Genomic DNA, 27,027 nt, shown 5'->3' on the forward strand with positions numbered 1-27,027 from the left:
CCAAAGCCTTTGGGAGACTCCATGAGAACATCTGGGAGCAGAGAGGACTCAGCACTACCACCAAGCTGAAGGTCTACTGTGCGGTGGTCCTTACCACCTTCCTTTATGCCAGCAAGACCTGGACTGTCTACAGCAGACATGCCAAACAGCTCAATCGCTTCCACCTGAGCTGTCTCTGCAGACTCCTCCACATCAGGTGGCAGGATAAAGTCCCCGACACAGAAGTCCAGGAACGAGCTGGCCTCTGCAGCGTCTACATCCTCCTGCAGAAAGCCCAAGCCAGGTGGGCTGGACGTGTGGTCAGAATGCCAGTCAATTGCCTAAGCAGCTGCTTTACGGAGAACTGTGTCAGGGCAAGCATTCAGTTGGGCAGAAGAAACGCTACAAAGACTGCCTCAAAGCTTCCTTCAAAGACCTGGGCGTCAACATCAATACATGGGTGATGCTTGCTCTGGACCGTCCACCTTGGTGCAGCAAGATTGCCACAGGAACCTGTGCAGTTGAAGCCTGTCACATCACTGAGGCACAACGAAAGCATGCTGTGCACAAGGCCCGAGCAGCATCCACTGCCACAACAGCACCCACTCACTTGTGTCTCACATGTGGGCGAGACTTCAGGTCCCCATCAGTCACCTCCAGACCCACAGCCACCGATTTTCCATCTGATATTTGAAGCCATGGTCATCTTCAGTTTTGAAGGACGAACATCATACTTGTTTACTGTTGAAAAAATGCATGTCCAGTAAAATTACTTGAATGTGTGTCGTACTGAAGAAATCCTTAAGTAGTGCTTTGAGTTGAGCTACTGAGGCCAACAAAATTTACATCAGATTGATGGCTTAGTGTTTGCGAGTTTGTGTGCTTGCACACGCATGCATGCTTGTGTGTGTGAGAGAGAGACAGAGTGGGGAGAGAGAGAGAGAGAGCAAATGTTGCTTGATGATTGTTCAATTTAAGTAAGTGTGTGTGTGTGTATGTCTGTTTGTGTATCTGTGCACAAATTTTTCACATATTTGTGTGTGTGTGTGTGTGTGGAAAAATATACTTGATATTATTTAGTTTCTATGGAATTGGCATTTATTATTCAAAATGGATGAGTATTATCAGACAAATTTTGATAGAAACAGCATATGACTGTGTTTGGGATGATCAATTCTTAGAGAGGGAATCTTTCTGCAAGAATGTCAACATAGCATTGAAAAATAATTGTCATAATTTTTGGAGGCAGGCTTCAGAGGCGAGTAATAAATGTTTTATCAAAATTTCAAATGTAATTTTGATAGAGAAAAATACATAAGCCAAATGCATGATAATTATGTTATTGAATATTAGTTTCTTCAAAATTTGAATTAGTAATCATAAGTTGGATTTCAAAATAGGGAGATGCAATGGCATACCATGTGGTTATGTTCTCTCAGGTCTTCTGCTGAAAAACTTCTTTGAATCCCTAAAGCCTCTTGAAAGACACTTGACCAAAAGGTCTTTCAGTATCAAGCACCTTCTGTCTGGATTTCTCTTCGTCTGGATCTCTGTCACTTACCAACTCTTTCCTCTTAAAAACAAACTTGAAAACCCACCTGTTCAAACAGGCCTTTGGGTGTGATGAAGCATAGCTAATTGTCTGCATTCTTCTTCTTTCTACCCATTCCACTTTACCCTCTACTGAAATCATGCAGCAGGTGGGTGTCTGTGGGTGGGTGTTTGTGTGTATGCGAGCTTGTGTTGGCATGTGCAGGGCATTTGTAGTCTGTGTGTGTGTGTGTGTGTGTGTGTGTGTGAGAGAGAGAGAGAGAGAGAGAGAGAGATTGTACATATTTGCAATTTGTAATATTGTCTTGCTGTACAGATAGATATATGTGTAGATATTTTATGTGCAGAGGTATGTTATTATGCGCTATTATGTATATATATGTATTGTTTCATGTGAGGCACTGAGAGCCCATTATATGAGGAGTTTGCATCATGCAAGTACTATTTATTATTATCATTAGGATTAATATGATGATGTAAGGTTTGTAACATGTCTGTTATTGTGGATGAGTTCCTTTTTATAATGTAATGTCCCAAGTATGATCAATCGCAAATGAGGTATGTGTCTAAAAAATACTTGTCTCTGAAATCAATTTTTTATTTTGTAATATGCTCAAACGAAGCTAAAAATCATTGAAGCTGCAACTAAGTTAATTAAATTGGAAATGTCTAGTTAGTCATTTGGGATTAAAAGACGTTTGTGTTTTCTCTACATTTATGTGATGCTGATTCTGTGTGATGCTGCTGAGCACTTGGAAATGTTTAATCTGGGCATGAAATCATTATTTTGTAGTAGTCCTCCAAAAGGATAATTTTAACTTGAAACGTGTGTGTGTGTGTGGTGTGTGTGTGTGAGTGTGTGTGTGTGTGTGTGTGTGTGTGTGTGTGTGTGTGTGTGTGCAGGGTTATGCACATAACCAAGTGGCAGGTTGTTTGTGCAGGTGTTGGGGGAAACCTGGTGGCAGTTCATGCCAGTCGCATCTCCACATACCTGCACAGACGGGGATCTCCAGGACAGCTGCCAGCAAGTGTCAAGAAGGGATGTGCCAACCCCTTCACCTTTTTCTTTGGCAAAGGTATATGTCATCTTTGTCTGGGTTTTTTTTGTGTGTGTTTAATGTTTGATTTTTTTTCATGTTCTTGGATATTTGAAATAAGATGGTATGGCCATGTGACAAGATCTGATAGACCATCCTTCAGGATGATAGGAAACAAGGCAAACAGCAAAAGAATTAGGCAGGCATTATCTTTAAGTGGACAGAGAGGAGCTTTCCTGGAACTCGGGCCCCTGTCCCATGCCAGAAATGGAGAATGTTGGTGATGCATTCAGCAGTGCAGTGCCCTCATGACCAAACCAGGTTTCAGCACCAGTGACAATGTCATTGACAAATATTTAAGACTTGTATTATACAAAAGTATATCTGTCTGAAGATATGATGTCCCGCAATGGTCCATTCTGGATCCAGTTCTTTTTGTGCTGTATGTGGCTCCTGTTTCAGTTATCATTTGTCATCACTTAATGTCGCATGAAATTTTTACTTATGACACTCAGCTTAATCAGTCGGTCTCCATAGCCGAAATTGATACACTGATGGTTCAGACATGGGAGTGAATTGCAGATATACAGGACTGGTTGACTCTCAATAACCTGCAACTAAAATGATGTTTAATTACACATACTTAACCGTGACCCAACTAGTGCAGACTCCGGCAGGGGTCTGACATTCCTGCCTGTGCAAACTACTATCCGCCTATGCGGAGAAAATGAAACTACGGCCGATAACCTCCCGGAAGTAGGTAACCTCCCCTTTGTCCCGCTGGCTAGCGCCCTCTTTTTCCGGCAGCCATTATGACTCCTGTCCTGTGCTCTCCATACGGCTAAGTTTTTTTTTCGTATTTTCTGTCTGTCTGTCGATTCTCTGGCATTCTTGTTTTTTGTCAAATTTTGTCTCGAACCAGGTCACATAATTATATGGTTTGATTGGGATATCGGACTAAAATTAAGGCGCGATCGAAATCGATTCGCGGTCACTCTGGGCCCTCTATTTATGGCCCTCTCAACAACGCCAACCCGACGCCTTCCCCATTTCCTTCGCTTCCTCCGGTCGACTCCAGACCTCCACCACCTCCTGCACCCTCTCCGGCGACTTCTAGGGGTACGTTACCCCATGCTCAGGTCAGTGGTGCCATTGATGCTTTCATTTTCAATTCGCGAACGAAGTCGACGCGATCCGCGTTTCTCGGCCCTGCCAGTCGGTAGGACACCCGAGTCGATCTCTTCTATCACTTTTCCCATGTCAACAATGGAATGTGCCATAACCTCTTTAATTACACATACTGGGAATGTGCCATAACCCCTTTGGAAAACACAACATACACTGGCTTTGGATCCGCACGCTAGACTGGGCCCTATGTGCAATGCGTCCGTGGCGGCGGCCGTGACATTGGCTCACGCGCCCCCCACGGGGCATGCCTCTTCCGTCTCGGATCCTTTGGCGACCGAGGCGCTTAGGGATGCCCTCCCCACGGGTAGGGAGGAAGGTGGACCACTAGGGGACACGCTTGCCCATGCGTGTGCACCCTCCCCTTGTCCGATTTTCCGATCCAAGGGAGACAACTCCTGCTTCGGCACCCTTGCCGGTGACCGCCGCAGTTACTTCCCTTTACCGGCACGGCTCCTCACCAACAGTGCAGGTGCGTGCTCGGTCCCTTCAAGCTTTGCGGGGCCCTATGGGTGATGCGTCCGTGGTGGCGGCCGTGACATTGGCTCACGTGCCCCCAATGCGGCATGCCTCTTCCGTCTCGGATCCTATGGCGACCGAGGCGCTTAGGGATGCCCTCTCCAGGGGTAGGGAGGAAGGTGGACCACTAGGGGACACGCTTGCCCATACATGTGCACCCTCCCTTTGTCCGATTTTCCGATCCAAGGGAGACAACTCCTGCTTCGGCACCCTTGCCAGTGACCGCCGCAGTTACTTCCCTTTACCGGCACGGCTCCTCGCCAACAGTGCAGGTGCGTGCTCGGTCCCTTCAAGCTTTGCGGTGATGACCCCATTTGCTGCTGTTTCCCATCCACTAATGGCGTCTCAGCAAGCTGCTCGACCAAACAACCAGCAACCCACTGGGAACTTGCTGCGGCAATTATGCACTGGTGCCACACCTAGCGCCTGCTCCACCCCTTGCGCACAGAGCAGATGCGTGCACAGCCCATTGAACTTCGGCAGTGCCAGTTTTTTCTGCCCCACTGCATATCTCCACTGTTACCCAGACTAATATCGTCAGTTCCACGTCGGAGTGCCTCTTGATAACTCGATTCTGCCACTCGGCAGTGCTCGGGCCGATCTTGTCTGGTTACGGCGCCATCATGTCACATGTCCCCACCGTCTCGCGTCCGATGGCGACCGATCCGGGTTGGGATGCCCACGGCACTAAGGGACATTATTATTATCGGTTAAGGTGGCATAGAACCACGGACTCTCGCACGCAGCATGACGCTCCTCCCTCTACAGCGAGGAAATGTCACACCGGGGGATATGTGCTCCAAAGACACCATCCTTTTCGCCGAATCTCGGCTCCAAGGGAGACAATTCCGCATTTGTAACCGACACAGCACGTCACTCCTGCCCCCCGTGCTGTCCACCAACAATGTTTCTGTGAATTCTCATTGGGTCCTCATGGCCATTCATGGACTTTACACATCTTTGCACAGCAACTACACCTTTCTTGCTGTTTCTCAGGCTATTGGCGACTGAACTTTGGGGTTCTTCATCCCCCACACACGCACACAGCCCTCTGCAGGCAACCAGTCCTATTACCATTCTCTTCTTGTGATACACAATAACAGGAAATAAATCACAATATTTCCCCTTATGTCCTTTTGATTTTTATCACAATCAACTATCACGAAATATATATATATAGCTATATATATGTATATCTATATGTATGTATGTATGTATATATATACAAAAAAAAAAAAAAAGCCTATATATATATGTATATATTTATGTAGGTATATGTGTGTGTGTGTATGTATATATCTATATATATACACACACATGTACATATATATCTGTGAGATACTTCTATCTCTATTCATTGACATCTATTCATTGAGATTCCCTACATAGCAATATAGGCACACTTGCATTTGCGGCCTTCTGTCCACAATGCCCTGAATTCTCTGCGCCTACGTACTGCACTTTATTCATATGTGTATGTACATCTCATATTTAGGTGCATACACAGATTCCTTTCCATTACTGATTATGCACACTTACCCGTTTACTATATCTGTGCACGCTACACGTATGCTTATACAGCCGCTTATTTCTTGTGTTTCGATCCCTTGTCATTGGCATATTTCTGACATCAGTACTTGAGTTGATGGAAGTTTATATTCCCTTTGCACATGTATGTATTCATTTTCATAAATTCATCCCTACCTTGCTTTCGGAGGACGACTGCACTCACAGACAAAACTGCCTCATTCACGCCTGAATGTATGCTCCTTCACATTTTAGTAGTGGCTGGTCCTTAGGGATCCACACACCCCCTTCCCACCCACAGGGCTAAAAATGCCCTCGCTTGGCGCAAGGAGGGACAAGGCAACCCAACTCATTTGCCTACAACAATCAACCATAGGGCTGGAGATGCCCTAACTTGGCACAAGGAGGGATGAGGCAGTCCAACTTAGAAGTGCCACTCCGGACACACGTGCCCTTCATTCCTCCCCAGTTTGTAAGGCATCCCTTCTTCCCCCCCTTGCCAACAACAACCTTTGGTTTGCACCACTGTGGTTGTGACCACAGCTCCACACGGGCCCTACATCCTAGCCAGCCTTCCCATGAAGGGGTGTCAATCTTTGATTCCCAAAAGTTTTTGCGGACCCAAAAACTGCCCACTGGGCAGAAGACAAGTACCCTAAGCCCACCTCTTCCACTCCTCTCCAGTAGGAGAAGGCCTGGGTCATAATTGTTTTCCTCTACATTTGGGAGAAAGGCTTCTTGACGAGGACGGATGCGTCTCACAGAGCACAACGAACCGTCCATTAGCCACAGGGGTGTACCTTACTGCCCACTCATACCAGCACGGCAGATGCCGCATTCAAGTACATCAGTTCGCCCCATCACCTCGCTTGAACAGAGATCCAGCATCAACGTCTCAAACAATTGGCGTTTGAAAGCACTTTCTACACTTGGTCTTCCCTGCCCGATCCTTTCAGCCTCAACACACAAACACTGCTGTGGTTACAGATGGCCACTCCTTCTCAAGCACTGTCTTTCCAATGAGACACTTCCAGGGGTTTCTAGCCAAGGCAGGCTATCCCATCATGGAGCCCCAGCCTTCAGTCAAGGGCCTGTCAGAGGATGACTTTGTTGTCACTTCGGAAGCAAGCACCATTCCTTTCAGACACATGGTTGCACCACAAGACCCCGTCAACTCTTTCCGGCTCCTTACATTGCAACATAACCTGCATGGTGGACACCTTCATCCCTCAAGCACACAGCAGCTGTTTCCTGACTTACCCATGCTGATTGGTGTCCTCCTAGGAACAATATATGATAATCAGTCGTGTACGACAGTCACCATCGGAACAGCAGAGGAGGCAACTGCTGTCCCAGCTATTCGGGCTGGAATTCGATCATACAATTTCCAGTAGAGAGTGTTTTGCCTAAGTTGCATCCCCGGTCCCTCGATCAAGAGGGCCTTAGGACGGATCCCAATGGCTAGTTAGGCCCAAGGCTACAGCACTAAGTCCCAGTGCAATTTGACTTCCTGTCTCAGAGACACAGTCATTCATGAAAGGCTAAGCTGCAAATGATTTCCCTTTGCAATTAAGAAACCACTGATAATACAGCTCTCACTTTGCAGTCGGCCATATTGGAAACGTATGTCAGATCAGTGCTTTGATGTAAATAGCCAGTACAACACATCTTGAGCCACTTACCTCCCTGCCCCTGCCCAGCTCCATCCCAGACTCAGTGCGCACGATACACAGCCAGAGGCCTGTCATGGATCTGGTCCCCTTTCTCACTACAGAACCTTCAGCAAAAAATTGTTCCCCATGGAAACCCTCTTCCATTTGGTATTCCACCACAGAATGAGACTCAGTGACCTGTGGGCGCATGAAATGCACTTCCACAGCCTGATCCAACCCAGCCATTGACCACCGACAACTATCTGCAGGTGGTTCCAACATGCCACACTCGGGTAGAGAAGCCACCAAGCCTTCCGTAAGCCCCTTCGTGATGATACCTACCTGGGCAATTACACAACCCTGTCCCAGAGGCACCAGGGACATCAAGTCTTTTGTTGCCAAATGTCTGCCATTCTGTGCATACGCAACATACCAGTGCTGTCATTTTTTGGCAACAACAAAAAAGTGGTGGGGGGAGCGCCCATTGCCTGTCAGCTCGCATGGAGGAGCTCTACAGATCTGGCTGTCATGCCTAAGGCAAGCCCAACATGGCAACCTACCTCTGTCTCGTGCCACAGTTTCCTTCAAAACCAAAAATCACTTCCACTATCGGCCCACATCCGATGTGGAATCATCAGATCAAACCACATGTGCACCTCCTTGCATTGACGCTCAACTGCACTCAAATGAGACAACCCTATAAGGGTACGTGTTTCCTTCCCTTCCTTTGATTCGAAGGGCTCTCAGTAAAGTGTGGATTCAACCCACCGACCCGATTTTCTTTGCCCTACGTTTATCAGCACAGCTGTGGTCCACAGACCTCCCCCACAATATGGCTGCGGACTTCTGTCTTCTTTGCCTGCACCAATATCCTTAGGTGGCACAGTACACTCTACTTTCGTCGAATTCTACTTGAGGGACATCTGTCGCTTTAGGGATGATGGCTCATCGACTTCTACCAGAGAGACGTCGCACGCCTACGGGATGATGGCTTAAGAGGCATCGCTTCTGTGCTAGTTGCACAACAGGCCATCACAGCACACAGACAGTAGAACAGGCGAGCCCTCCACCTTGTCGCGCTATTCTGCACTAGTTGGGTCACGGTTAAGTATGTGTAATTAAAAGGAAATCTTCTATCTAAAATTACATTTAAATAACATACATATCGTGACCCAAATTTAACACCCTCCCGTCCTCCCCGCTTCCTGTTCTCCCTGCTCGCTGCGCTGGTGATGGCATATTGCCATCAAAAGAGGGCGCTAGCCAGCGGGACTTCCGGGAGGTTATCGGCCGTAGTTTCATTTTCTCCGCATAGGCGGATAGTAGTTTGCACAGGCAGGAATGTCAGACCCCTGCTGGAGTCTGCACTAGTTGGGTCACGGTAAGTATGTTATTTAAACGTAATTTTAGATAGAAAATTTCCTATTAGGCTAACTTGTGACAGCTTGTCCAAAAAACGTTTTGTCAGCAACCTTCCTTTCCTCCTGTCCTGACTCTTTTCTGATGAATAGTACATCTATTTCACTTTCTTCTTCTTTTTTTCATTTTAGTGTGTAAATGCACTGCTTTTGATATCGGTATTTACATTGTACAGCACAATTGAGGGTGTTATCCATTTTCCGGTGTTTTGTAAATTATTGTTATTATTCTGTTTGCAGTCTTAATATAAACCCTTGACCAGTCTCTCTCCTTCCAACAGCACATTTCAAGTATCTGTAAGTTGCCTATCTGGAACTGCATAGGATCAGTTCTATCCACCACTATCTCTCTACTGATACAACCAAAACATTTGTGTGTGCTTTTCTCAAGAATGGATCACCAATTCTTTTTTGGCCAGCCTTCCCAAATATCTGTTAGACAGACTTAATGAATTCAGAATAGTGCTGTCAGACTCCTTGGCAGAGTTTCTAAGTCAGACCACATGGGGTCTGGTCACACGTCCATTACTGTCCTCTTTGATCTTTTCTCCGCTCTTCTCTTTAGTCTATCCGCTGGTTGCCTGTTTCTGATCGAATAGACCAGCTATCCGCTCTGACTTTTCCTGTTGTCAGTAGGTTTGGCCCAGAGTATCTTTCTGAGCTCTTCCATATCTATACTCCATCTTGCCATCTCCATTCTTCCTCTGCTGCTTGACTTCTCAGGATACCTCACATCAGAAATAATTTGAACATACATTCAAACATACATATGTATATACCAGCCCCCTTCCACACGCAAGCATACATATGCACACACAAATATGCACGCCAACACACGCGCACACACAGACACACATTTGTTTGTGTGTGTGTGTATGTTTGTGTAGGGAGGGGCTGGTATATATATATGTATGTTTGAATGTATGTTTAAATGTATGTATGCATTGTATTTATGTATGTGTGTGTGTAATTTGCTAGTTACATTTTTAGTGTGTATTAGTAACATCAATACAATGTGTTATGTATAAAACCATGTGTTTTGTAAAGCACCTAGAGCAGATTTCTGGATAGCATGCTATATAAGTATCCATGATTATTATCATTATATATTATTATCATCATTATTCATAGTGGACTCCAACAGGTCTTTGAAATTTAATATTTTTCATGTTTGAAATGTTGGTAACCAATGAATAATACAAAGGAAATAGGTCTTTGAAAAGTCTGATCATTAGGTTGCCATTTTTTGTGCAGAAATTATTCCAAGTGCAAGAAACAGTTTCCCCTCTACCCACCTTCCTTCCTTGCCCTCACTCTGTCTCACAACTGTGGCATTATGTGATGTGTACCAGACAAATCTCACTAACATATCATGTGCTTTTGTATCAAAACACTGATCAAAACATCTTCCAGGTAGGTAGCTAAGAAGGTGCATGAGAATTTTGGGAAGTTATTTCTGGGGAATGTTTTTAATATTCCATTTTAGGTTAGATGTCTTTTCATTGTACCTTTTTCCGTAACAGTCCTTGATTGAAATTCAGACTTTTTTGTTGTTGCTGTTTGTGTGGTGATATTCTGAATGGTGTATGGCAGGTGTGAAAGCCAGAGCAGTGCGGGTTCTGCTGATGCTGGTGATTCCAGGCCATCTCATCTTCATCTACACTATATACCACATGGGGGCCGGTCACACGTCCATCACTATCCTCTTTGATCTGTTCTACCTGTCAGCGGCCTTACTGCAGGTAAGCACATATTCAGCAGGGGTAGATCTTGTATTTCAGAGGGAACAGCACCACCACCAAAAATGACAGAAAATGAAAAGCTTTTTTTTTTAAGTTTCACTTTGAAAATGAATACAAAAAGGGGCAATAATAGGGAGATTGTGCACAGGCTTTCATCAGGTTTATATTGTTGAGTTCTTTAAAATCTGTGAATTTATGTTTATTGTGTCTTATGTCAGTTAACCAACCAGTCACATCAAATCACTGTCAGCTGTCAAACAGTCAGTCAGCTGGTCAGTTCCATGATATTGTTCTGCCAGGAGGAAGGTGGTACAAAGGTTAAGATGCTTATATGCCAATACTGTCCACAAGAGTCTAGGTTCGAATCCTGGTCCTGCCCTTTTTGCCAAGTTTGACTGGAAAATCAAACTGAGCTTCACGTCATTTGGATGAGACAGTAAACTGAGGTCCCGGGTATAGCACACAGTTGGTGCACTGGTAAAGAACCCATGCGGTGTAAGTGTAGAAATCTGCAGAAAAAATCCACACAAAGGCATGCATTCAAGGCCTGACTATGTGCATTGAGTTATGCCACTGATCAGGCATCTGCCCAGCAGAAGTGGTGTCAGATCTATGGATTTGTCCAAATGCAGTGACACCTCCTTGAGAAGCTGAAACTGTTCTGTGGGCAGGTCATCCTCCTCCTGTACATCTCCCACTGGATGGTGCATTTGGTGTGGAGTAAGGGGGACGACCCAGACAATGAAGTCATTCCTTATCTGACCGCCATTGGGGACTTGCTGGGCACAGGGTTCTTGGCCTTGGCCTTTTACGCCCTCTACATGATTGGGGACAGAGACGCTGACGTGGGTGAATGAGAGGATAGCAGCATGTGGTTGGTCAGGAGGAGTCCTTGCCTGGATCTGTTTGGGAGACTTGTGTCAATATGCATTGCGGGAGCACTTTAGTGGAGTGGGTATATGAGGAATTCTATCACATAGCTGTTCAAACTAACATTGCAGGCTGTCACAAATAAGAAGTGATTGTAGTCACACATAAGCTGTAGAGTGAATTTATTAAAGCCAGTTTTCTTCATTCATTTTAAGGACTCGAAGTCCAAAAGCTGTTTTCCACTACTTGCAATGAGAGCAGTGGCTTTTGCCTTCCATGTGAAAGGCCTGGATTTCAGCATCATGACAGGCATCAGCATCAGGCACTTAGCAGAGCTCAATGATTATCAAACTATTTCCAGATTTGAACTGTGTGCATTCTGCTTTGACATTTGTTTGATTATTTTGCATTGATTCTTCACAGCGTGAAGGATGAATGCACTTTTTTCATTTTCCAAAGCACACAGAGCCTTTATGTTAATTTTATTTTGAAAACAGGGTTTTTATTGCATTCCAGAAACTGTCAGAAATCAAATATTTACACCATAACAGAAAGATCGAAAAGAATGCACATACCACCTGTAGAATTACTCAAGAAGGCATAGATGAGCTTTAAATCACTTGTGTAGGACTGGCCATGATGATGGGTGAAATGTCATAAGCATCCAAGTTTGAGAGGTGGTGCAATGGGAGATAATGCTGAACTTAACTCTGAACTTAGTGTATCAAAGAGTCCTCAGTTTTTCACAAGGGTCATACTTATGTATTAAAGCCCCTTGGAGTCCCTAAATCACAGAGATTTTTTGTTTTTGTTTGAATGTTTTTGCGTTTTTGTTTTCAGTCTTTTTTCCTTAAAAAAAAATTGAAGTGTTGTTTTGCTTTTTACATCTTTGAATAGATGATTTAAACTGGCATGACAAAGAATGATGGGTTTGTCATGAAGCAGATGGCAGTTGGTCAGACATGCATGATGGTGGAGATGGATGGAGGAACATATATATATATATATATATATATATATATACAATGTATTTACTTATTTGTTTATTTTGTTTATTTTATTATTTTTTTCATTTTATGATACTATTTTTCATAAACCAAAGATAGGCTCTATACTTTGGTTGGAGTCTGTTAGGGCTGCCTTTTGTCTCCCATACTGTTCAACATACTCCTTGACGCACCTGAAGGTCATGTTAGCACAGTCAGCATTGGAGAAAGAACTATTACAAACCTTCGCTTTACAGACAACAGAGAGCAAGAACTTGCCCAGCTTGTTGAAAGACTGGATGAAACATAGATGAGATATAGCATGGAAATGAGCACCAAAAAGACCAAGTTGATGGCCAGCCACAATACCACCATTACTGCTGATATAATTGTCTTGCTGGTAAATGTTGAACAGTTCCTAGGATCCATCATCAGCAATGTAGGATCCAAACCAGATATCCTCCCAAGGGTAGCAAAAATAACATCAGCATTGTCCAGACTGAAACCTACATGAAAAGACAGCAACGTCTCCATTACACAAGATCAGTCTCCTGGGTGCACTTGTATATTCCATCTTCATGTATGCATGCCAAATATGGACCCTAAAGACGGATTTCGTAAGAAGAATTCAAGCCATGGAAATGAAGTTTTATCGCAAGATACTAAACATTAGAACCACTGATCACATCACCAATGAACAAGTGCATCAAACCATCAAGCAGCACATTGGACCATATGGAGATCTGCTGACATCCATTCAGAAAAAAGATATGCTGGTATGGCTTCATAACAAAATCTGTTGGCCTTGATGAAACAATCCTCCAAGGAACTGTTAGGGGAGGGAGATGGAGGAGATGACAGAAAAAATGATGGACTGACAAATTTCAGAATGGACAAGAAACCCATTTGCAGAGATCCAGGCTTTGACACACAACCAACAGACCAAGAGGGATTTGGTGAATTGTTCTTCTTTGCCATGCCCCAATGCGTCTTCATAGAGTTGAGGGAGAAGAAGACGAAGAAGCGTAGGCTCTTAAAGCCTGTCCAGTGTGTTGGGTTTATGTGAAAATGAGGCATCTGCTCCTTATTTTTTTTACAACCAACAGGTGTGAAGCAATGTATATGGATCAGCTTCCATGCTTTAACACCTCCATGAAACAGAAATTGGAGAAATATCTTGGGAAACATTGGATGTATCACTGGGAGGAATAGAGGTTTTTACTGGAAACTAAATGAAGTGGCAGGGGTGCTGTGGTAGAATTAGTAAGGCATTGAACTTCTGAGCCTTTGGTCAGGGTTGGATCCCCAATTTGGTCTGGTGTTGCGTCCTTGGAAAAAGCACTGTACTCAGATTTTACTCACTCCACCCAGGTGTGAATGGGTATCTGACTTGGTTGTTATACAGTGATTTGTTCCCACTGCCCCTTAATGTTTATAGATACTACTGGGCTATTTACAGGAATGCTGAAATTACCTTGGACCATTTTGGAAGTCACTTCCTGAATGATTCATGTATGTTTGTGTGATATTATAGCATATGTGTGTTTTGTAGTATGTGTGTGTGTGTATTGCATGATGTGCACATAGTGTGTATGTGTGTGTGTGTGTGTGTCTAGTGTAGTGTAGAAGTCTTCAATTTTATGTCTTTCAGCTGAAATTGATTTTAGAAAAAAGAAGTGGGGATATTCTGGTGAGAGAAGTGGGGGAGAGGGAAGGGTGATTGAGGAATAGATGTATGTAAACTCACACAATATATGTGTATGTGTGTGTGTGATAGAGAGAGAGAGAGAGAGAGAGAGAGAGAGAGAGAGAGAATGAATGTTTGGGTTGAAAAAAAGGAGAAAGGTTTGGAACATCAAACAGCTATATGAAATGTCCCCTTATAATGTGCAGCAAACCATCTGCAATATAAGTTAATGTCTTGAAATTGTCAAAAAAATGTACTTGAGTGAACTTGTGAAAAGTTAGATAAAAATGCTTCAAGTATTATGATTTCACTAGAAATAATCTCTCCACATATGCATATAGCATCTTTGCTGAATTTCGTTACAAGAGCATTCAGCTATATTCTGTTTGATAATGCATAAATCTGTTTCAATATGAATATGTGTGCACATGTTTGACTGATTAACTGTTGCCAGTTCATAAATATTGTCTAGATATACTCTGTCTTGTTGATGGTATATTTCCTTAACTTTGCTCTGCAAAACGTGTGTAGTGTGTGTGAGTGTAGATTGCATTTGTGTGTGTTTGTGTTCTGTACTTGAGGTACAGCTTTTGCTATGCAAGGTGGAAGACTTAAGATGTTTCAGCATTGTGAATAAGTGTGGGATCTGTTGCATTATGTTTCACTGTTCTGTCTTGCTGTACCTGCTTCAACTGATAGATGATGTTATTATGTTGATCATCAGATCCTTTTTTCCTCTTTCGTTTGAAAACTTGAAAATTGTACTCTGAGTTTTAAATCTTAATGATTGTGATATGATGTGTATATTTGGAAAATGCATTTTTGGAGTAAAATATTGAACAGATGTATCTATTGTATTCATGAATGGTGTTCTGGGAGCATTATTGGATAGGGAAGTGAGTGTCGCTACAGATTACACTCCATGCAGATATCCTGGTGATGTCTTTTTTCTTAAATTTTTTTTTTCTTTTTTTTTTTTGCTATTTTTTGCTGTTTGTTTTTTTGGTCTCTTGATTTGTACAGTAAAGGATAGGCAGTGGTAGGGTAGATAAATAGTATTGATGCCATATACTGGTAACTGCTTTGTTGTCTTGCTACAAACACTGCTGAAACAGGTTTCCGGGTAAACAACATTCCATATATGCGAACCACAAATCCGCATTTGGGCTGCTATTATATGGATCACACATTTGTGTACATAATTAAACTGTGTTGTTTGATTGAACATATTATAGAATTTGAAATTGTTTGATATAAAAACAAGGTGTGTAGAAGGTATTGTTACTTTCCAGTTATCTGTGTGTGTAATTTTCATCCTGTATTTTCACCCAGTGAGATCTGTGTGTCTTGACTGTTCACAGAATTGAATTAGTTATCAGTAAATGTAGGCATCACTATGTCTTGGCTTCTTCTGTATTTATATTATTGTGAAATGTGTAAAGCAGACACCATTGTATGATTTTATACCTTTTTCCCCTTAAAGAATTGTTATAGCATTACCATATGTGACACTGCACACTGTGTCTATGCACAGAAACATGTCATTTGGGTCAAAATAATGAAAATCAATATTTTTACATATTTCGCATCTTTCAAGTCTTATCTTAGCTGTTGTTAAGTATTTTAGCATAAAACTGCCAGAAACTGTAGTATTTTTAATGTTTTCAGGTGCATGTGCTGTTGGTACTGCTGCACACATTCATCACTTTAGTTGCGATGTTCAGTGCATTTGACTCCAGACTTCTCTGAAATTACATCAGCAGATGATCATGATGTGGCAATACTCTTAATGACTGCAGTTAATAAACATTATTTTGATCTGGTATCTAAAGCCAAAGTTCAAAAGATTCAACAGCATTATGGGAAATATTTTTGGTTTAAACACAAATGCAGCCTTTGTCTCTCATTTGAACATTCACCGTCGCCGTTGACTGCTCTTTCATGGCATGATGTCATTCCTCCACTCATCATTCTTGACTTTGTTTGAGTGCAGAGAGACAAGGAGGGATGAGGCAGTCCACACATGCCCTTCATTCCTTCCAAGTTTGTAAGGCATCCCTTCTTCCTCCCCTTGCCAACAACAACCCTTGGTTTGCACCACTGTGGTTGTGACAACAGCTCCACACGGGCCCTACATCCTAGCCAGCTTTCCCATGAAGGGGTATCTGTCTTTGCCTTCCAAGTTTTAGCGGACCCAAAAACTGCCCGCTGGGCAGGAGACAATCACCCTAAGCCCATCTCTTCCACTCCTCTATAGTAGCAGAAGGCCTGGGTCATAATTGTTTTCCTCTACATTTGGGAGAAAGGCATATTGACGAGGACGGACGCGTCTCACAAAGCACAACGAACCGTCCATTAGCCACAGGGGTGTACCTTTCTGCCCACTCATACCAGCACGGCAGATGCCGCATTCAAGCACATCAGTTCGCCTCATCACCTTGCTTGAACACAGATCCAGCATCAACGTCTCAAACAATTGGCGTTTGAAAGCACTTTCTGCACTTGGTCTGCCCTGCCCGATCCTTTCAGCCTCAACACACAACCACTGCTGTGGTTACAGATGGGCATTCCTTCTCAAGCACTGTCTTTTCAATGAGACACTTCCAGGGGTTTCTAGCCTAGGCAGGCTATCCCATCATGGAGCCCCAGTCTTCAGTCAAGGGCCTGTCAGAGGATGACTTTGTTGTCACTTCGGAAGCACGCACCATGCCTTTCAGACACACGGTCGCACCACAAGACCCCGTCAACTCTTTCCGGCTTCCTTACATTGCAACATAACCTGCATGGTGGACACCTTCGTCCCTCAAGCACACAGCAACTGTTCCCTGATTTGCCCATGCTGATTGGTGTCCTCCTAGAAACAGTATATGATAATCAGTCGTGTACGACAGTCACCATCAGAACAGCAGAGGCGGCAACTGCCAAGGCTACAGCACTAAGTCCCAGTGCAATTTGACTTCTAGTCTGAGAGACATAGTCATTCATGAAAGACTAAGCTGCAAATGATTTCCCTTTGCAATTAAGAAACCACTGATAATACAGCTGTCACTTTGCAGTTGGCCATACTGAAAACGTATGTCAGATCAGTGCTTTGATGTAAATAGCCAGTACAACACATCTTGAGCCACTTACCTCCCTGCCCCGCCCCGCTCCATCCCAGACTCAGTGCGCACCACACACAGCCAGAGGCCTGTCATGGATCTGGTCCCCTTTCTCACTACAGAACCTTCAGCAAAAATTTTCCCCATGGAAACCCTCTTCCATTTGGATTTCCACCACAGAATGAGACTCAGTGACCTGTGGGCACATGAAATGCACTTCCACAGCCTGATCCAACCCAGCCATTGACTGCCGACAACTTTCTGCAGGTTGCTCCAACATGCCACACTCAGGTAGAGAAGCCACCAAGCCTTCCGTAAGCCCCTTCGTGATGGTACCTACCTGGGCAATTACACAACCCTGTCCCAGGGACATCAAGTCTTTTGTTGCCAAATGTCTGCCATTCTATGCATAGGCAACATACCAGTGCTGTTATTTTTTGGCAACAACAAAAAAGTGAGGGGGGTTGGGGGGGAGTGCCCATCGCCTGTCAGCTCGCATGGAGGAGCTCTACAGATCTGGCTGTCATGCCTAAGGCAAGCCCAACATGGCGACCTACCTCTGTCTTGAGCCACAGTTTCCTTCAAACACAAAAATCACTTCCACTATCGGCCCACATCCATTGTGGAATCATCAGATCAAACCACATGCGCACCTCCTTACATTGACGCTCAACCGCACTCAAATGAGACAACCCTATAAGGGTACGTGTTTCCTTCCCTTCCTTTGATTCGAAGGGCTCTCAGTAAAGTGTGGATTCAACCCACCGAACCGATTTTCTTTGCGCTACATTTATCAGCACAGCTGTGGTCCACAGACCTCCCCCACAATACAGCTGCGGACCTCAGTCTTCTTTGCCCGCACCAGTATCCTTAGGCGACACAGTACACTCTACTTTCGTCGAATTCTACTTGAGGGACATCTATCGCTTTAGGGATGATGGCTCATTGACTTCTACCAGAGAGACGTCGCACGCCTGCCGGATGATGGCTCAAGAGGCATCGCTTCTGTGGTAGTTGCACAACAGGCCATCACAGCACACAGACAGTAGAACATGCGAGCCCTCCACCTTGTCGCGCTATTCTGCACTAGTTGGGTCACGGTTAAGTATGTGCAATTAAAAGGAAATCTTCTATCTAAAATTACGTTTAAATAACATACATATCGTGACCCAAATTTAACACCCTCCTGTCCTCCCCGCTTCCTGTTCTCCCTGCTCGCTGCGCTGGTGATGGTATATTGCCGTCAAAAGAGGACGCTAGCCAGCGGGACAAAGGGGAGGTTACCTGCTTCCGGGAGGTTATCGGCCGTAGTTTCGTCTGCTCCGCATAGGCGGATAGTAGTTTGCACAGGACAGGAATGTCAGACCCCTGCCGGAGTCTGCACTAGTTGGGTCACGGTAAGTATGTTATTTAAACGTAATTTTAGATAGAAAATTTCCTTTTATTTAATTCTGAATCTTTTGATACCACATCCATGTTCAAGATAGTTCTTGTTCTGAAGTTGCAAGCAGGCAAGTGTATGTTTTAATGTATGTTTTTTTCTTGAGCCAATTTCTCCAGTTTGTTCTTTTTGGGATAAGGTACTTTGACAAAATTATAGAAAAAACTGATAGATCAAAATAATCTGTTTGTTTTTTTAAGTCAGTCTGTGATTTTTAAACTATCTAAAAGTACCTGTATAAAATGTCAAAAATGATTCCCACTGTAGCCGGGTTTTTGCATGTTGCATCACATATTTTCTCATCACGTGTTAGGAAGATGGTTATTTATCACCTGTCAGGAAGATGCGTGGAACAACAGGGCCTGGAACCCTTTCACGGTCTGTTACATATATATATATATTACATATGATGCTGCTTGAGGAAACACTATATATATTATATATGATATTGCATGAGAAAACTATATATATATATATATATATATATATATATATATATATATTATATGATGCTGCATGAGAAAACCTCACTAAAATCGCAACCAGCTATTCTTAGCTATGCACTAAAACATGTCATTAGGGTCAAAGTAATGAAAATAAAGAATTTTACAAATTTTGTATCTTTGAAGTCTTACCTTTGTTGTTAGTAAGTATTTTAGCATAATACTGCTAGAAACTGTGGTATTTTTAATGTTTTCAGAGACATACGCTTTTGGTACTGCTGCACACATTCATCACTTTAGTTGCTATGTTCAGTGCATTTGACTCCAGGCTTTTCTAAAATTAGGTCAGCCAATGATGTGGCAATACACTTAATGACTGCAGTTTATAAACATTATTTTGATCTGGGATCTAAAGCCAAAGTTGAAAAGACTCATCAGTGTTACAGGAAATATTTATTTGTTTAAACACAAATACAACCTTTGTCTCTCATTTGAACATTCACTGTCGCCGTTGACTGTTCTTTCATGGCATGTCACTCCTCCACTCACCATTCTTGACTTCGTTTGAGAGCAGAGAGAAAATATGTATTTTCCTGTGCTTTTTTTTTTCATTTTGAAATTTATAGTTTACTTAATTCTGAATTTTTTGATACCACATATATGTTCAAGATAATCATTATTATAAAGTTTCAAGCAGGCAAATATCTTTTTTTCACAAGGTGATTTCTCCATTTGTTCTTTTCGGGCACACCAACTTTGAAGAAATTTTGTTTTTTGTATATTAATCTGTGATTTTAAACTTTCTGAAAGTACATGAATGTCAAAGATGAGAAATTCCAACTTAGCCATGTTTTCGTATGCTGCGTCACCCCATATATTATGTATTTATGTATGTGTGTTTCTGTGTATAGCTGGTATTTGCAATTAAGTTTATCAGAATCAGAATTACCAGCAAAACAGATAGTAAGGGTAATAGTGCATGTGTATTTGCATGCATGTGTGTAAGTGAGATTAGACATCATTTGTCCAATAAGTATTTGATCTCACTGTGTAAGAATCTGCTGTCATTTTTTAATGGGTTGTTATTTCCTAAAAATGATATAAGCTGAGGTTGCTATTAGTTAAGAATATGTAAGTAGCACAGAGATGCTCTCAGCTCTTATACAGCCTTTGTGGTTGACTGAGTACATAAGTAATAATAGATCAGTACACAAACACACATATTAACTCAGACGCACACACATGCATTTACACACATAAGCGCTTACACACACACACACACACACACACACATGATCCCACACATGTATGCACATACCTAGACTTGGAATGAAAATTAAATATCACACTGGAATCTTAGAATTCTCTTAACTTTCCTTTATGTGGTGAGAATTAGTAATTTGTGACTGAAATCATGTTTGGTGGTGTGAATAATTGTGATCATTGGTTCCATGTTATATATTCCAGTCTACTGTGTGTAGCAAGGAAGAACTTTGGTATTTACAGACCCACAGCCACCCACCTGCACAATGATTTCACAGAACCATCTGCTCAATTTTTCAGCAACTTAAGACTTTTCAGCAGTATAATCCTTCAAAAAAATTTCTTAACTTCAATAAATATTTATAAAAGAAAGGAAGCTCAGTGATGTTACCAGAATTATCTTAACATGATTTTTTTTTAATCCAACATCAGCAGTACTATTTTCAGTCAAGTTTATACTATATTCAGATGTTTTGTACAAGGGAACAAAACAGTACCAGATTCTGTGATTGTTTCCATACCAAACTGAATATATGATAGTCAGTTTTGTATGACTGTGACCATCAGAACTGCTGTCATAACTGGGCTGGAATTTGATTATTGTGGAGAGTGTCTTGCCAAAGTTACATACCCCACTTAGTAGGGCCGTAAGAAAGTTGGCTTTGGGATGGTCCCCCAAAGGCCAACTAGCTGCAAAGCAGCAGCAGTAAGAGCCAGTGCAATCTTGCCTCCTTGTTTTAGTCATAGTCCTTCACAAAAGACTAATCTGTAAATGAATTCCCATTGCAGTGGAGAAGTCATTGATCACTTTTCTCTGCTTCAGAAGTTATCACAGGCTCTGCTGCTCAGTATCTATCAGAACTTTTCCATATATACATTCCCTCTGCTGACACCAGGCTCTTTCAGCTTCCTAATTTCACATGCAAACAGTAAGGCCAACGAGCCGGAACTCTCTGTCACACTCTCTCCGACACAGTCAGTCCCTAGAGTCTTTCAGGTAAGGCCTAAAATCATCCCTTTTACCCATTACTATAGAGAGGGAGTGTGTGTGCTGTTGCCTCTGTGTGTGTGTGTGTGTGTGTGTGTGTGTGTGTGTGTCTGGTGAGTGTCTGTGTGCATGTGCGTGTGTGAGTGTGTGTGTGTGTGTGCGTGCACTTGTGTGTGAGTGTGTGTCGTGTGATAAATATGGTAGGTGTGTTTGTGTGTGATATGTTATCTTTTTGCGTTATATACCATACCATATTATTTCTTTGTTTCGTATTACTTTTTGCTGTTACTGTAAAGCGTCTTGAGTGTTGGAAGGTGCTACATAAATTTCCATTATCATTATTATTATCATACAGCTCTCACTTTGATATTGGTCCAGCTGTAAGCATATAAATGTCTTATCTGATAAATAGTATGTCAACCTGTGACTACTATTTTCCCACTCAGATCTTGGATGGTGTACAAACAATTCTGAAATGTTTGCTGTTCTAATTCCTATAGTATTCTCAAGAGTCGTGACATAGTTTGGCTTCAAATCATATATTGCACATTCTGCTGTCACTTCCAAATGTTCTTTCACTAGTAAGGTCTGCATAGTTAAGGTGCTCTACATTTGTATGTGCATAGTAAGTGCATGTCAGAACTGAATTGCAATTGTTCACGAATGCATCAGAGAGACTGATTCAAATGTTGGTCGATTTTGTGAAGAAATCTGAAAGCCCCCATTGCTCAGAAGCAAATGTACAAATATTGCAATAGTTACTTCAGAGAAGTGTAGTGGTAGTTAAGTATATGTGTGAATTTCCTATACACGGCCAGGTTTGTGTGCCACAGTCCTAGCACAGGAGCTGTCAAAGGTGGGTTACTTGAGGCCAGACACCAGAGGAGCCCCTGCACTACTGCTGAGTCACTTCTGTGGTGGTCAGACTGCACCTGTTCTTATTCAACATCTTAGGGCACCATCTATGTCCACTGTTGTTGATGACAATAATCATTTAGTCACAGAACCAGATGGACTCCATCACGAGTGGAATGTCACCACATCTGCGACATCCAACAACAGTCCCCAATAAACCTGCTAACATGGAAGAAACTCAGAAGCATGGAAGTGGACGGAAAGAGAACATTGAGGTCACTGCAAGACGGAGGGACATAAGGCCAAAGACGTTGTAGGCTTTCAGAAAATGCAGCTAGTATCATTGTAATTTCGAAACATTAGTTATCAATTTGAACAGTGTCATATGTGATGTGTGTGGAAATACTGTACAGTGGTCATTGTGAAATATCCAGTCTTGAGAATAGAATGTTTAGGGCAAGGGGGAGAAAAGAAAAAAGGGAAAAAATGGGGAGCATTTTGTTTTGTCTATACTTGTTAATGAATGATGATGGCGCCACAGTGAAAATTGAACAGCACTCCAAGAAATGTATCCATGAAGTGGATGTCCTGTGGCTGTGTGGTCCCAGTCTTCCTGTTTAAGCCCATAGCACTCAGTACTGAGTAGGAGCTGGCCGTGAGATGAACAGTCCCCATTGTGGGGCTTGAACCCACATCCTCCATTTGTATGTGACACCAACCACTTCACTCTCCACTCTGTCCATGTGTGCACGTTAACCAGGTCAAAGAGAATGTGACATCTGCAGTGGTGCGTAGGAAATCTAAACAAGTCTCAAACTCTCCCAATTTAAGCCTGTAGTTCTCAGTCCTTAATGTCAGCATGATGTGTCAGAGATGTAAAGCAGTGGGGGGGAGGGAGAAGAAAAAATAGAAAATTCTTCCACATTTCTCATTTGCATATGTACGGGTACCAAAGGAGAACAAATTTGCGGCCTGCTGGTAACCATTATGGAACGGGGGTATGTGTTTCAGTTCCAGTTCCTCAAGTAGGCATCGGACAAATCCATGTACTCCCCACCACATCTGCTATGTAGATGCCTGACATTTGCATAACCCAATGAGTGCATGCATATATATTTGTACCTATCAGAGTGGGTTTCTTTTACAGAATCTTGCCAGAGGACAGCACAAATGTTACCATGGGTTCTTTTTCAGTGTGCCAAGTGAGTGCTGCATACTGGTTCTTAAGTTATCGTCTCATCTGAATGACTAGACTCTCAGTTTGATTTTCCAGTCAGACTTGGGAGAAAGGGTAAGACTGGATTTGCACCCCACCTTTCACAGACTCTGTATTGGCTGAAAAGAATTTTAACCATTCTGCCACCTTCATGTCATGTGTGAGTAGCTTTTATTGTTGCTGAAGCTGTAATGGCTGTGCAATGCCAGACTTGAAAGTCATGGAATTACCATAATGGTTGGCTGGGTTGTAAACGCCAGCATTTGATTCTCATCTCATCTCTGTTCATGATCACCTGTTTGTTTTAAGTTGTTGACAACAGAAAAGGTCAATGTAGTCAAAAATGGGGTCTGGGGAAGGGTGTGGAGGTCAAATATTAAAAACTGACGGATGTGTCTCAAAATGTTTTTGCTGGTAGTGTGCATTTTTCCTGTTGTTGATCAATGTCAAATCTTTATCAGTTGTTAAACAGATTCAGAATATAATGATAAGACTGTGTTTGGAATATGTTCTGAACAAGGGAGTTCAGTTGCAAATTTTATTCTGTATTGAAGAAAATCTCTTTTCACAGAAAAGATTTCAGAATATTTGCAGAGCAAACTGTGTATAATTCCTTACAGCTTTGTTTTGGATGTTTGGCCTTTTTAAACGTATGAGAACAGCTACTGGACTCTGTATTTTGTAAAGTGTGAGTGAATGTGGCAAGCATGAGTACCTATGTGTGTAGATCTATTTGTTCACAATGACTGTCAAGTGGATGGATAGGACTGTCTGCCCTGACTCCTCTGAAAGAAAAGAATGTTTGATCAACCTGGAAATAAAAAATGTAATTTTTGTTGTTTTTGTTTAGTTTGGTTATGTCTACAGCAGGCAACAGAGAGAGAGAAACTAGCAGGGTGTGTTTGCAGTGTGAAGATTAATGTCTGTCCGTTGAGCTGCTGTATAACTAATCTTTCAATCAGTTCAGCTGACTATTTGATTATCAAGTATCCTTCATCATTGGTCGCCAAGTGAAATTCAGAAACATGCGTGTATATATCACACATTCTTAAAAATGTAAACACTCAATAACATATTTAATACTGAGGTAAATATTAATGTGAATACAGGGGAATGATTTTGAAATTACACTGGAAAATGCTGAAATATTGAGAGCTTTTCTTTTATTTTTTTGACGAACTTTATTCAAAGAAACACCAATGCAGCCAGATTCAACAGATAAAGCACAAACTAAGCTTATAACCGTAGCAAAAAATAGACTTTTGCGAATAAACTGGCTGCAGGTTTAAAAATACAAGAACTGGAGTGGAATACAGAACAAAGATGTATAAGTGAAGCCGGCTGGGGAAAGAGGGGGGAGGAAATAGGTAACTCGCCAAAACTGGGAGCCACTATCGGTCTGAACAAGCATCTCTAAGTTTTCTTTGTTATGAAGTGTTAACCACATGTAACAGGACACGACTTAATTTCTCATTGTCTTCTGTCACCAAGAACATCACTGAGAATGCAGCAATGCAAACATTATTACATTTCATTTTAAAACTGAAATTGTGTATGTATATGACAAGAGAAATATAAAGTTAATTTAAGTCTGAAAGTGCATAAACTTCAGCATTATATTCTTAGTTTTATTTTTATTTTTAGAATTTGTCAGCGAAAAAAGAACATAAAACACACACACACACACACACACACACACACACACAGTGGATATACTGTACACCGCACTATTTACAGTGTTATGTAAGACATTTACTTAAAAAGTAGTAGTTTATTTGAAATTCACATGGAGTTCTTACAATCAGCAAACCACATTGTAAAGAAACGCAGACAGATGAGAAGAAAAGGACACAGAACTCAGTTATTTCCTCTGTCACATTTGCTCAACCCAGGGAAAACTTAAAGCCTCAACACATCTACTTATATGAAAAAGCTACTTACTTCATCACTTTATTATTATTATTATTATGAGCATTAACGCTTACTCTCGAAAGTAAGCCCTAGGTGTTTACAAATAGAACACACACATAAATATCAGAAAGGAAAGAATTGTAGACCAAAGATACCAAACATTAAAAATTATTCAGGAGATGAAAAGGTGGGTCTTCAGACTGGATTTGAAAGATTGCAGCAAAGATGAGCAACGGAGAGGCTGAGGAGGTTGATTCCAAAGAACGGGAATGAAGAACTGCGTTGGCCATATGTTTTGCTTCGAACAGGGGGGATCCTAAGCAGATGGTTGTCAGACGAAGAGTGGGGTTAGTGAGAGGGTATGTAAGGATGAATGAGATCAGAAAGATACTGTGGACCAGTAGCCTGAATGGACTTGAAACAAAGAGAGACGGCTTTGTAAATAATTCTTTTTTGTATTGGGAGCCAGTGTAAAGTATGAAGGAGAGGAGGGACGTGATCAAATCTTGAGGAACAAAAGACAAGACAAGCAGCTTCAGCAATGAGGTAGCTGGGTGAACCAACAAGCAAGGAATTACAATAATCCAGGCGGGACAGCACAAAGACACAGAGGAGAGTTTTGGTTGCATCCTCAGTCAGGAGATGTGAATAGATGCAAATTTACACTATTTGCATATTTGCAACATGCTGGTGACAGGAGAGAGACTGGTGAAGTATGACACCAAGATTACGGACGGAAGAGGAATGTTGGTGTCACTGAGGGAGACTGAGGAAGGAAGAGAGACTGAGTGGCAAAGTCTTTGTGGGGTGATAATCATGATTTCAGTTTTATCCTCATTTAATTTTAGCTTGTTTTCCGTCATCTTCAGATCGGAGATGCCGGCCTGAGTAGAGTCCGTGAGAGAGGGAAGGAGAGATGAAGGTTCCGACAGATACAGCTGGTTGTTATCGGAAAAGCTATGGTGGGACAATGAATGATGACTGACAATGGTGGAAATCAGTTGTATATAGAGAACAAACAGAATGATCCCAAGCATGGAGCCTTGTGGCACGCCAAACTGTACATCGGACAGGGAAGATTAAAGACTTGATTTCAGTATCAGTGTTTGTGTCTTTGTTACATGTATTTTCTCCATGTTGATTTCTTTGTTTTACATTATGTTTACTAATTCACAAACACGAGACAGCATGAATATAGACACACAGTAAAGTCAATACACATCCACTATCCTTCCATTACAGCTGAATCACTTGCCACTTCCTGAATTAGACATCAAATAAATGAAATAAAATTTCTTTATTTACATCAGTATGAGTTTTATTTATCAAAGATTTTTTCTCAAAAGAATATTTCTAAATATCTTGTAAACATGAATCTTTCCCTTTGTCATTAATTCAGAAGGGCATCTATACCTCATTAAACCAAATCATACATTCTCATAAATTCTGCTGTAAACAAAAATATCTCCCTTATTTGATCCTCCATTGTGACCCCCCCCCTCCAAAAAACAACAACAACAACAAACTATCCATTTGAGTAGAACAATCCAATAATGAAACAATGAAAAAACTGATTTTTTTTTCTCTTCCATTACCGCTGAGTTGGAAAACTGACTCAACATCATCAATAAATTTCTACACCAAACCATTTGAAAA

The 27,027-nt window shown here is 42.1% G+C and overlaps 1 protein-coding gene across 3 annotated transcripts in view; it reads left to right on the forward strand.

Moving 5' to 3' along the window:
- The window catches only part of LOC143284772 (solute carrier family 41 member 1-like), a 52,019-nt gene extending 25,552 nt beyond the window's left edge, over positions 1-26,467 (forward strand). Inside the window, exons 7-9 of one of the 3 annotated variants that reach the window (XM_076591748.1) lie at positions 2,472-2,606; positions 10,462-10,610; positions 26,241-26,467. In XM_076591748.1, the coding sequence (XP_076447863.1) occupies positions 2,472-2,606; positions 10,462-10,610; positions 26,241-26,291 (335 nt within the window). In that variant the 3' untranslated portion in view covers positions 26,292-26,467. The other 2 variants (XM_076591747.1, XM_076591749.1) reach the window with 2 other exon arrangements.
- Positions 26,468-27,027: the final 560 nt, after the last annotated feature.

Source organism: Babylonia areolata, chromosome 8 (genome assembly GCF_041734735.1).
Source record: "Babylonia areolata isolate BAREFJ2019XMU chromosome 8, ASM4173473v1, whole genome shotgun sequence".
NCBI lineage: Eukaryota > Metazoa > Mollusca > Gastropoda > Neogastropoda > Buccinidae > Babylonia > Babylonia areolata.